At 39.4% G+C, this 11765-nt stretch overlaps 1 protein-coding gene across 5 annotated transcripts in view; it reads left to right on the forward strand.

Moving 5' to 3' along the window:
* The window catches only part of Dcaf6 (DDB1 and CUL4 associated factor 6), a 118007-nt gene that overhangs the window by 105334 nt on the left and 908 nt on the right, over nt 1–11765 (forward strand). For 4 of the 5 annotated variants that reach the window (XM_013354808.2, XM_013354809.2, XM_013354807.2 and 1 more), the window contains 4 exons: nt 1671–1827; nt 3097–3185; nt 6398–6503; nt 9781–10244. In XM_013354808.2, coding sequence (XP_013210262.1) covers nt 1671–1827; nt 3097–3185; nt 6398–6503; nt 9781–9845 — 417 coding nt within the window. In that variant the 3' untranslated portion in view covers nt 9846–10244. Of the gene's footprint in view, nt 1–1670; nt 1828–3096; nt 3186–6397; nt 6504–9780; nt 10245–11765 lie in introns of those variants that run through there. The other variant, XM_026777519.1, reaches the window with a different exon arrangement.

Below are 11765 nucleotides of genomic sequence, written 5' to 3' on the forward strand. Positions count from 1 at the left end.
CCCCCCCCCCCCGTGGTGATTTTGTTACTCCTTTGTTCAAATGTGGTTCTTTTAGTCTTGTAATATATTGCAAAAAAACTCTACCTTACTAAAGAAATATATTTGCGTTAGAAAAAAAATTATTTTAGCTTAGAACAAGTAGATATTGCTTTTTATAAAAATTTATTTATTTATTGTTTATGCTTGCTATCCTCAGAAATTTACTATTTTTTTTTTTTTTTGGTTTTTCGAGACAGGGTTTCTCTGTGGTTTTGGAGCCTGTCCTGGAACTAGCTCTTGTAGTTCGAGGCTGGTCTCAAACTCAGAGATCCGCCTGCCTCTGCCTCCCGAGTGCTGGGATTAAAGGCGTGCGCCACCACCGCCCGGCTACTATTAAATTTTTTAAAGTTAATTTTACCACATTTTGTTATTTTGGAATGAGAAAATAAATCTATATACAGTATCCAGGTTGAGTATAAAATACAGATACATTAATTACAACACCTTTTAAAGTAACAACACCTTTTAAAGCAACAGCTAAAAATTGGCTTTGATCACTCCTTGCTTTAATTCTTCATCTTTGAAATCGACGGGATAGACCAGGAGATCTGCAATCAGTTGTAGGGTTTAAAACCCACAAATTTGCATGCCCAGTGCAAGGAAACAATATAGCTATTACTCTAAACCATTCATAGCTAGAAAGTGTTCTGTATGCCTGTAGTGTTACCGCAAAGTACTTGCAGATCATGTTTTTACCTTCTTGAGATTCTAGGTAAAAATGAACTGAATTGAGGAAATAATTAGCTTTCTCTGTATATGTCATCAGTAGTAACAATTTCATCATTCTTAATCAGATACTCATTATTAATATAAATAACCAATTTATATTTTATGCATTTTGCTAATTAGAATTTTAGATGAAAGTAATTAAAAGGTAGCTGAGGCCATACCTTAATGGTTGAGTGCTTGCCTAGTGTACACATGACCCCGAGTTCATGGCTTAGTACAGAAAGAAATGAAAACCCAAGGTGGGCAAGTACACAGCAGCAGCTCCATATGATGGCAGGGTCTCTCCTTCCCTGCTGTCCTGCGGCAGCTGCAGGGGAAATGATAAAGACATGTCTGAAGTGTAAAGATATTTTACAGTCCTTTCTTGTATGTTTATTAAAATAGGGTAGCCTTTTAGTATACCATATTCCTTTGTCTGCTTGCTTGACTAAGGATATGTTTATCTTCTTAATTATGTGGGCTAACAGTTCATGAAAAGAATTCCTGTTTCCTATGAAGTGTTTTCATTGTTTTATAGAGCTAAAATGAGATGGTTTTTAGAAAGCTCACACACACACACACACACACACACACACACACACACACACACACACATATATATTTTGCATAATACTGTTTTAAGTCCAGAAATTTCGTTTACTTATTTAGCATGTATGAGGTACCTGTTGTGTGTCAAATAGTGTCTCATAGCAAAACCTGCTCTTAGAGGAGGCCTCCCATGTGTGGCCACTATGTTATTCACCAGTGAAGTGCTATCATGATTTTAAGATTCTTAGGGAGAAAAAAACTTCAGTATTTCACTTTTTAATTTTAAAATCAATTCATTTACAACATAGAAATGGAATCTGTCTTTCTTTGATAACTTTGACTTAGCTGTCCTCGTGCTTCTTAAAATCCCTCAGATAAAAGAAGCCAATTTCTGGGGTGCTAACTTCGTAATGAGTGGTTCTGATTGTGGCCATATCTTCATCTGGGATCGGCACACTGCTGAGCACTTGATGCTTCTGGAAGCGGATAATCATGTGGTCAACTGTCTGCAGCCTCACCCATTTGACCCAAGTAAGACAGCTTTCATAGAGCAAGTGTAGAGACTGCTGGTGCCGTTCATCAGTGGAGTCAATATTACAAAAGTCTGAATTGCCCTACTAAGCACTACTAGAGAGAGTTATAGCTCTACATGTATGGGAGAGCAGCTCAGAGAGCCCTATTCCTAGCTGAGGAGATACAGGCAATTAATGCTGCAGGTAGAGGAAGAGCCATTTTCCCTCAGGGATGTGGCTCCTGGTAAGTTGCCATGCTGGAGGATAGCCCAAACTCATGCGCAATCTGGCAGCACTGACTGGATTTGTGGTTTTAAAAATGAGTATATAGAGTTAGGAAGGATACATGGGTGACAGTCTAGGAAGAGCGAGAGAAGGGAAGGGGGGTTGATTAGAACATTTTATGTGCATGTGTGAAATTCTCAAAGGACAAATATTTTTAAAGGTTCCCACCCTCAAAAAGAAAGAAAAGAATGTGCTTTTGACAGATACTCTAAAGAAACAGGTTAAAAGGCTTATTCTTCTAATATTTAAGATTTATAGAGTCTGGCATGACTGAATTTCTCATCATTTATTCAAAACAAGCCTCCAACTCTTTTTAAGACTTCACATGTCTGAATTAATTTATTAGCATAAAATAGAATTGGCTTGCTCCTGCCTTCTTTTTGAAGTGGCCATATATTTCATAAGAAAACAATGAATATGACAAATTTGAGTGACTTCAAGGTCTTAAAATTTCGTTCTACAGTTAGTTACTTTTAGGAAATGTTCCAAATGACAATTAACAGTTGATTATGTGGTAAAAGACTGAAGAGATGGCTCAGCAGTTAAAAACATTACTACCCTTGAAGAGCACCCAAGTTTGCTTCCCAGTTCCCACATCAAGTAGCTCACAGGGAAGCTGATGCCCTCTTCTGGCCTTTGCATGCACCTGCACTCTTGTGTACCCATATGCGTGGGCACACACCCACCCACCCACCCACCCACCCACACACATGATTTAAAACAAATCTTTGGCCAGGTGTGGTGGCACACATCTTTATTTCCAGCACTCAGGAGGCAGAGTCAGGTAGATCTCTGTGATTTCCAGGCAAACATGGTCTACATAGTGAGTGCCAGGACAGCCAGGGCTATGTAGAGAGACCCTGTCTCAAAAGACAAATAAACAAACAAAATACTTCAAAAATATGTATACTAGTTTTCATTCAAGCCAAATTTTGTTAATTTTGCAGCTATGCTTAATATTTATATCTTGAATTTATGATAAAGGTATAAATTTTCTTTCTAGTTCTAGCCTCATCTGGTATAGACTATGATATAAAGATCTGGTCGCCACTAGAAGAGTCAAGGATTTTTAATCGAAAACTTGCTGATGAAGTAAGACTTTTACTATATTTCTATCTTAATTTTTTTCTATAATGCTATCTTAAGAGAAAACTAGTTTGTTATTAGTTGCTAACATAAAACAAAGTCATTCAGTTAAGGAAGCTAAAATTTTAATCTCAGCATTCATGATGCGTAGGCAGATGGATGTCAAAGTTCAAGGTCAGTCTGGTGGTCTTTATAGCAAGTTCTAGGCCAGCCACAGCTATAAAATGAGACCATGTATTAGGAAAAGAAGGGGAGCCAGAAGAGGCCAAATCTTTAAAGAGAAAGGAGGTCAAATCTTTTGAAAAAGAAAAATGAGGGGCTGGAGAGATGGCTCAGTGGTTAAGAGCATTGCCCGCTCTTCCAAAGGTCCTGAGTTCAATTCCCAGCAACCACATGGTGGCTTACAACCATCTGTAAAGAGGTCTGGCGCCCTCTTCTGGCCTTCAGGCATACACACAGAATATTGTATATACAATAAATAAATAAATAAATATTTAAAAAAAAAAGAAAAGAAAAATGAGCCAGGCGGCGGTGGCACATGCCTTTAATCCCAGCACTTGGGAGGCAGAGGCAGGTGGATCTCTGTGAATTCGAGGCCAGCCTGGTCTTTAAGAGCTAATTCCAGGATAGGATCCAAAGTTACAGAGAAACCCTGTCTCGAAAAACCAAAAAAAAAAAAAAAAAGAAAGAAATATGAAATAAAAACATATCTATATAGTAAATGTAAAAACTAGATTGTTATCTTACTAATTATAATATTAACTTTAATAATAGATTAGGAATATATTTTAAAGAAAAATAAGTTTGATTGTCATACCTATTATGTATAACAGAAAGCATTAAAAGGGTGTATACTGCTGGGCAGTGGCGCACACCTTTGATCTTCTGAGGGAGAGGCAGGTGGATCTCTGTGGGTTCAAGGCCAGCCTGGTCTATAGAGTGAGTTCCAGGACAGCTAGGGCTGATACACAGAGAAACCCTGTCTCGAGAAAAGAAGAAGAAAAAGTTTTTCTTTTAAGAGTGTTTTGTTTGCAAACAAATTGATTATGTAGTCTGTAATTCACCTTCTACCACCCAGGAAGCTGAAGAGTTCTTTCTATCAAACAATCGCACGTCAAGACTGTCCTAATGAACTGGGGAGTGGAGAAGGGATACTCTTACTATATGCGACCCTCCATAATTCATAATTGTAGACATTTCACTTTTTTATAATTTTGGGTTTTTCACAGAGGGAATTATGACTGTCCCTCTCAACCCCACCCTCACCCCCACCAGTGTCAAAAGGTAGAGCAACAAGTGATCAGATAATTCATTACATTTTAAGATTCCCTTAGTTCCTTGGTTTTACTCATTTTCATTAACAGTTTTTAACTAGCATACAAAATAAAAAAAAAATGATGGGTCTTAGTGAGAGAGGGGTGATGTCCTGTTCCCCTTTCTTGCCTCTGCCGCTCTTTTCCCTTTAGACCCCTTCCTCCCTGCTCCCGCTTCACTTCTGTTTTCATGCCATGTTACTCTTCATAGCAGAGAGAAACATACTGTATTCATCTTTCTGAGTCTTGTCTATTCCACTGAGCACGGTAATCTCTTTTCTACCCATTTTTCTGCAGAGGACATAATCTAACCCTTCTTTCTGATGACTTAACCCTAGATACATTTTCTTTATCCGTGGATGTCTAGGCTGGTTCTGGTTTGGATTTATGAGTGCTGCAGTGGTACACATGTGTGCACGAGTATCTTAGACTCCTTAGCGTATAAACACAGGGCTGATATGGTAAATCATATAGTAGTCCTATTGTAGTCTGTTGGAGGAAGCATTACACTGATTCTGATAGGAGCTGTACCAGTTTATACTGCCTTCAGCAGTACACCCTGACTCTTTTCTCACAATTCCTCTCCAGCATTCATTGTCATTTGTTTTCCTGTGGTGAGATGATGTCTCAGTGTAGAGTTTTTTTTGTTGTTGTTGTTTTGTTTTGTTTTTAGAGCCAGGGTTTCTCTATGAAGCTCTGGAGCCTGCCCTAGAACTAGCTCTTGTAGACCAGGCTGGCCTCGAACTCACAGAGATCCGCCTGCCTCTACCTCCAGAATGCTGGGATTAAAGGTGTGCGCCACCACCGCCTGGCCTAATTTTTTTATTGTTTTGATTGGGGAATCTCACTTTACAGCCTCAACTGGCCTCAGAATGGTGAACCAGGCTGACCTCAAACTTGCAGAGATCTTCCTGCTGTAGTGCATTGCCCTGCTGGCTTAGGGTGTTGAACATTTTCTTTCTGTTTATTGGTCACTTGTATTTCATTTGAGTACTTCCTGTCCAAGTATTTTCTCCACTGGTTGGATGACTGGTTTTTAATATTGAATTTTCTGCTCTCTGTCAGATGCACAGTTTACATAGATCTCACTCCCATTCTGTAGGCTTGTCTTTCCACTGTGTTAATGGGAAGAAGCCTTTTAATTTGATGAAATCCCATGTGTCCAGTCTTGGAATAATTTCTTAAGCTATTAGAGTCCTTTTTATTAAGTCCCTTTCTGTGTTTATATCTTGAAGTGTTCTCCCCTAACACTAAAAGTTTCAAATCCTACATTAATGATCCATTTTGAATTGACTTTTGGACAGAATTAGAGATGTGGTTGTAATCTCATTCTTCTTGGGGATTTTCAGTTTTCCCAGCACATTTGACTAACAGGCTCTCTCCAGTTTAAGTTGTTTTACATACTGTGAAAGTCTTCATCTTCCTGAGTAGGTTTGTTCATGGGTATCTGGTGTGTTTGTGGATTTTGATGCTGTTGGAACGGGGCTGTTCTCATTTCTTTCTCAGCACATGTGTTATAGGGAAATAGGAGAGCTACTGGTTCTGTAGTTTGGGTTTTGTAGTTTGCTGCTTTGCTTGGGACAGGGGCCAGGAGAGTGCAGAAAGGACTAAATATGGCCAAAGTACAAGACAATGCTTGAATTAACTAAAATTGTCATGAAACCCATAATTTTTTACAATAAATATAAATCTTTAAAGTCATGCTAATCTCTGATCTTCCTTTAAGCTCAAGTTAAAGTAATTGTTTGACATTGAATAGCTTTAAGGCGGAAATGTAGACATTATACATAAAAAGAATGAAATATTCCTCCTAAGACTTGGTGATTTTGAAAACTGTTTCATAATCTTGAAGGCAAGGATGCTGTTACTGTGTGAACTCTGACATAGTTGTCTCACCTGCTGTAGGTTATAACTCGGAATGAACTCATGCTGGAAGAGACTAGAAACACCATTACCGTCCCAGCCTCTTTCATGTTGAGAATGTTGGCGTCGCTGAATCATATCCGAGCCGGTAAGAGCTTCTACTCTATCACTAACGTCATTATTGCACTGAAAACAGTCAGCCCTACTTTACAGAAGTTTCCGTGACTTTCTTAAGATCCAAAAATGAAAGCAACAACTTCAGAACCAGGATTTTTTTCTGTGAACCCTTGCCTTAGCCCAATGAATTATTTCCTTATAAACTAAGTTTATTGGAAAATGGTAAAATGAAAACAGAGTCGCTTGAGAGCTCTTTATTAGCTGATCTTCTCATAATACAAAATTGTACCATAAACCTCCAGACACACTGTACTGCTGGATGGTGATCTAAACACAAATAGAGGGAGGAGGAACAGTTGTCCAAAGTCACCTGAGGCTACACAGTAAGTTCAAGGCTAGCCTGAAAGATATGAGATCCTGCCTCAGCTAACAAAAAAACAAAAATACAAAGTTATGCTAAATATGCTTTAATATAGATTTACTCAAAATCAGTAATGCCCCAAATAAAAGCAAATATAACATGGTAAGAGAGAAAAATATATTACTGTATTTTTCAATAACTTTTTAAAGATTTATTTAACTTTATTCTGTGTGTATGGGTTTTACCTGCATGTACATTTATGTACCATGTGTGTGCAGTTACAGACTGTGGTCTTGACCTGAGAGCTGCTGTGTGGGTGCTGGGAACTGAGTCCAGATCAGCTCTTAACTACAGAGCCATCTCAGTAACCCATCAATACTTTAGATGATAAACTGTGGTTTAATGACACAAATCCAAAAGCTACATATATTACAACCGATATTCAAGAGTAAATTGCATAATCTGTACTCATAACAGTAGAATTATTATCAAGTGTGTACTATGACAACATTTTTATCAGGCAGGAATGTTTATCACATCTCACTGATTTCATAAATGCATTCATGTTAGGTATTATGCATCATTTGTAGAATACCTATTCTATATATCAAATATTAACTTTTTTTTGAGACAGTCTCTCTGTTTAGGCCTAATTGCCCTGCAGTTTGCTATATAGACCAGGCTGGCCCCAAATTCACAAAAGTACCTTTGCCGCCTGAGTACTGATATTAAAGGCATACATCACCAAAGCCAGCAGATACTAACCCTCCTTTGTTTTTAATTAAAAGATTTTACTTTAGATTTATTTTACCTTATAGTATGGGTATTTTGCCTGCATGTACATGTTCTCTATATGCATGCCTGGTGCCTGGGGAGCTCATAAGGAGGTGCTGGAGAGTCTAGAACTGGAGTTGCAGGTGGTTGTGAACCACTGACTATGTGGTGCCAGCAACTAAACCTGCATCTTCTGCAAAAGCAGCCAGTGCTCTTAACCTCAGCCACCTCTCCTGTCCCTCAGACATTAACCCTAACCTGCCCAGGCCATCCACCTGATGAATGTTAAAGCCTGAATCCGAAACTACCTTCCTCGTGACTTAGGATTTCATGGACAGCCATGTATTCATGTCAGTACTCTGACATGCAAGTCCTCGATGATAGACACACCAAACATCGTTTCTCCTCAGTTTTTGTAATACTGTCCCCTTCCATCTGGTGTTTGGCGTCCTTCTATTGTGGGCTATTTACTTAATCTGACCTTAACATTTTCCTCATTACTTGGAGAATTGTGTCTGTCATGAATGTCCTAAACACCATTCTTACTGTGGTAAGGATGCTTTCTTCTTCTGCCATTGCCTTCTTCTTACACCATGATGTGATACAGCTTATCTTCATAAAATTTACATTCATTTCTCTATGGTAGAGCTCTTTGGTATGGTGCTGTTTGTGAAGCTCTAGGTTCAATCCCCAGCATGGCAGAAACAAAACAAGGATATTAAATACCTTCATTGAACATCCTATCATAAGCCCTGAGGATAGAAAGTAAACAGAACTCTTGCTACCCCGAAGCTTAAAAAGGTCTAGTCTGGGAAAACAGGTTCTCAAGTAGTATAACTGGGGTCATCACGGAGAGGCTCACAAAGGACTTTCATGAAGAAGTTGGAACAGTTTCACAAAAAGGATTATAATTGTACTGCGCAGACTCGTGATTACTAATGAATTGTGCAAAATATCATAAGCAAAGGAATAGCAAGTGCAGATGACATAAGGCCAAGAGAGCATGCTGAAATGGCTCACCAAGTTTATAACTGTGTGTGTGTGTGTGTGCGTATGTGCACTTGAATATTGGGCCCAGATAATGCTCTACCTTGAGGGAAGAAACTGCATTTATTTTAGTCATCATTGTAATCTAGGGATAGCACAATTTCTAGAACATAGAAGATGCTGAATTTTAAGAAATCTTATAAACAGAATTACACAGACCTCCCACAGGCTACGTGTCCCAGGACAGCTGTGAATGCAGCCCAATGGAAAGTCATAAACTTACTGAAAACAGTGTATGAGTTGTTTTGTTTTTGTTTTTTTGTTTTTTTTGCAAGGAGATTTTGTTTTGTTTCTGCAACTTGATTGCTCTGCTGGAGCATGAACTTTGTGGATGATATCCTATCACAGTGCCAGAGGGTGGACACACCTGTGTGGTCTCCACTCTTTTCTCTCCCACACCCTCCTTTCCAGGTTCCCTTGACAGCACCTGACTCCATTATTAAAACTTAGCCTCCAAGGAACCGTGTTGGAAAACCACTGCAAGAAAATGTAATATATCAAGATCTTGTATGTTTTAGAATTACATGATATTGTATATATATATGATATATGATTTATACCCTCACTCTTCATTTACCTCTTAATACAAAATTAAAAACTTATATTGGGGCTGGAGAGATGGATCAGTTAAGAGCACATACTGCACAACCAGAGGGCTCACATCAGGCAGCTCACAGCTGACTGTACAGCTCCAGTGGTATCCAATGCCTCTGGCCTCCATAGGCATCTGCACTCATGCACACATAGCCATGAGTGTGTGCGTGCACACACGCAGACAGACACACAACTTAAAAACTTTTATGTAGACAGGTTTTAATGGTGTGTGCCTTTAGTTCTAGCCCTAGAGAGGCACGGCAGGCAGGTGGATCTCTTGATTAGAGGCCAAGCTGGTCTATACAGCAAATTCCAAGAGAGCCAAGGCTGCATGGTGAGACATAAGACCCTGTCTCAAAACAAACAAACAAACAAAAACCACCTTTCATCTGTATATACTAGTGAGTATATTTTTACATATTTTTTAAATGGTAAACATTTTCATGGTTTTAAACAAAGACTCTGGTGGTTATTTATAACAGATACTAAAAAGATTTTGAGCTTAAGTGATTCTCATGTCTGTGTTTTCCAGACCGTTTGGAGGGTGACAGATCCGAAGGTTCGGGTCAGGAGAATGAAAACGAGGGTGAAGAATAAAGGACTCTGTGCAAGCACTTGGATGTTCTGAAATTTGTATACGACATTTATTATATTTTTTTTTTCTTTACAGAACTTTAGTGCAATTTAAGGCTATGGTTTTTTGGAGTTCTTCCCCATTTTTTGGGATAACCAAACATTGGTTTGGAATGAGTGTGTGCATGAGTTGGGAGAGTGTAAAACAAAACAAGCAAAATGTTTTTGAAACTTTTGCCGTGTATGGAGTGCTAGAAAATGCAAAGTGCAATACTTCCCTAACCCTCAGATTGGGAGCTTGGATCAGTGTTGAAAAGTCATTTTCATTGTTGTGAAAACGTTGGTTCAAATAAATTTCTACACTTGCCATTTGCATGTTTGTTACTTTCTAATTAAAGAAGTTGGTTGTTTTAAGATCCTAAATTTGACTTTTTATTTAATTCTTTGCTACTCTGACCCATATTTTCCAGTCATTTATCTAACAAAAGGGGACTTGTTCTGTTCTCTGCATTTAGAAACCTTTTCCCTCTTGACCTCTGTGTGTGTGATCAGATCACGTAAAAGGGTCTTTCCATTTCTCTTCGCAAGGCACTTTTCTTCACCTTGCACTACTGTCTCACGATTTGTGGTGCCTCATCTGAGTCGTCACTGAGCCTTAGGGATGATTCGCACGAACACAAGCTGAAGGTGCTGTAATTCTGGTCCACTTCTCTGTCCATGTTCCTGATTTCACCACAGTTAGCTGACTGTAGCATCCACATCTACTCCATGTCCAGGCCTGCGTGTATCGTAGTATTTACCCTGATCTGTTCCATAGATATAACCTTTTCCGTCTCCTGTCTGCTTGTGTTTCCATCCATCTGATTACATACACACATCTCTCTAATCCATTTACAAAAATTGTGTATTTATATTCTTTCTAATCGTCCTCTACACAAGCATCCTTGGAAGCTCATATTAAAAGCCTCCTCCAGAAAGTAGGCCTGTCAGATAGGAGAGAGGCAGTTGGTACCTTATAGATAAAAGTACTTTGGCCTGCAGAGTGGTGTACTTGTTGTTTAGTGAGACAAAAGGACTACTTCAAAAGCAAAAGCCCCCCGGCCCACATCTGGTAGTGGCTTTCAGACCCTGCACAGCTGCCTGACAGATGGAAGGCCAGAGCCAGCGCAGATCTTTTATGGCCTGCCATTGGCATCTCCAGCATGGGGCCCTCTGTTGGTATTTGCTATTCCAGCTACTTTTGTTGAAAGCAGTTCACTTTTAATTAATCAGCAAGTAGCTTAACTGTTCCTGTCACCTTCAGCAACCTAAATATCCTGCCAGAAGAACCGACTGAACCAGATACTGAAAATAAGACATAACCTGTCTCTAGCTGGGCCATGAACATGCTCAAAGGTGTAGCAGCATAGAGCCATCTCTGTAGGAAACAGACCTTCTCCCCAGGAGAATACCTGCTGCTGCCAGAAGATAGTTAGCTTTGCCATGGAAGAAAGTAAATGCTACATAAAACCAGTAGCATGGATTTGCTGGAGGACAGAGTGCTGGTCAAAGGGTAGCTGGTAGGAAAAGGTTAGAACAAAAGCAGATGGCAGGTGTCTACAGTGGCGCAGAATGCCGTGGGGGTACAGCATCTGTGTGTGTTCTCTTCATTTTCCTGTGAACTTGAAGCTGTTCTATTAATACCAGCAAAGCAATTATGTAAACAACTGGTGTTCATTCTTAGGAACAGATCAACTAGACAAGGAACAGGCCAATTAGACAAGCAGTTAAGGGTATAGCAAAGACAGAATTAAGTCCTGGCCACTTCCAAGAGTCAGTGGAGGAGAGGCAGAAAGTTAGGAGACTGGCCCCAGGGTTCACGTACACATTCCAAATAAAAGCTGGTGTCAATCTGAACAGGTGAGGGAAGAGGAAACGATGAACCTTGTGTAAAGGAAGACTGAA

Source organism: Microtus ochrogaster, unplaced genomic scaffold (genome assembly GCF_000317375.1).
Source record: "Microtus ochrogaster isolate Prairie Vole_2 unplaced genomic scaffold, MicOch1.0 UNK70, whole genome shotgun sequence".
Lineage (NCBI taxonomy): Eukaryota > Metazoa > Chordata > Mammalia > Rodentia > Cricetidae > Microtus > Microtus ochrogaster.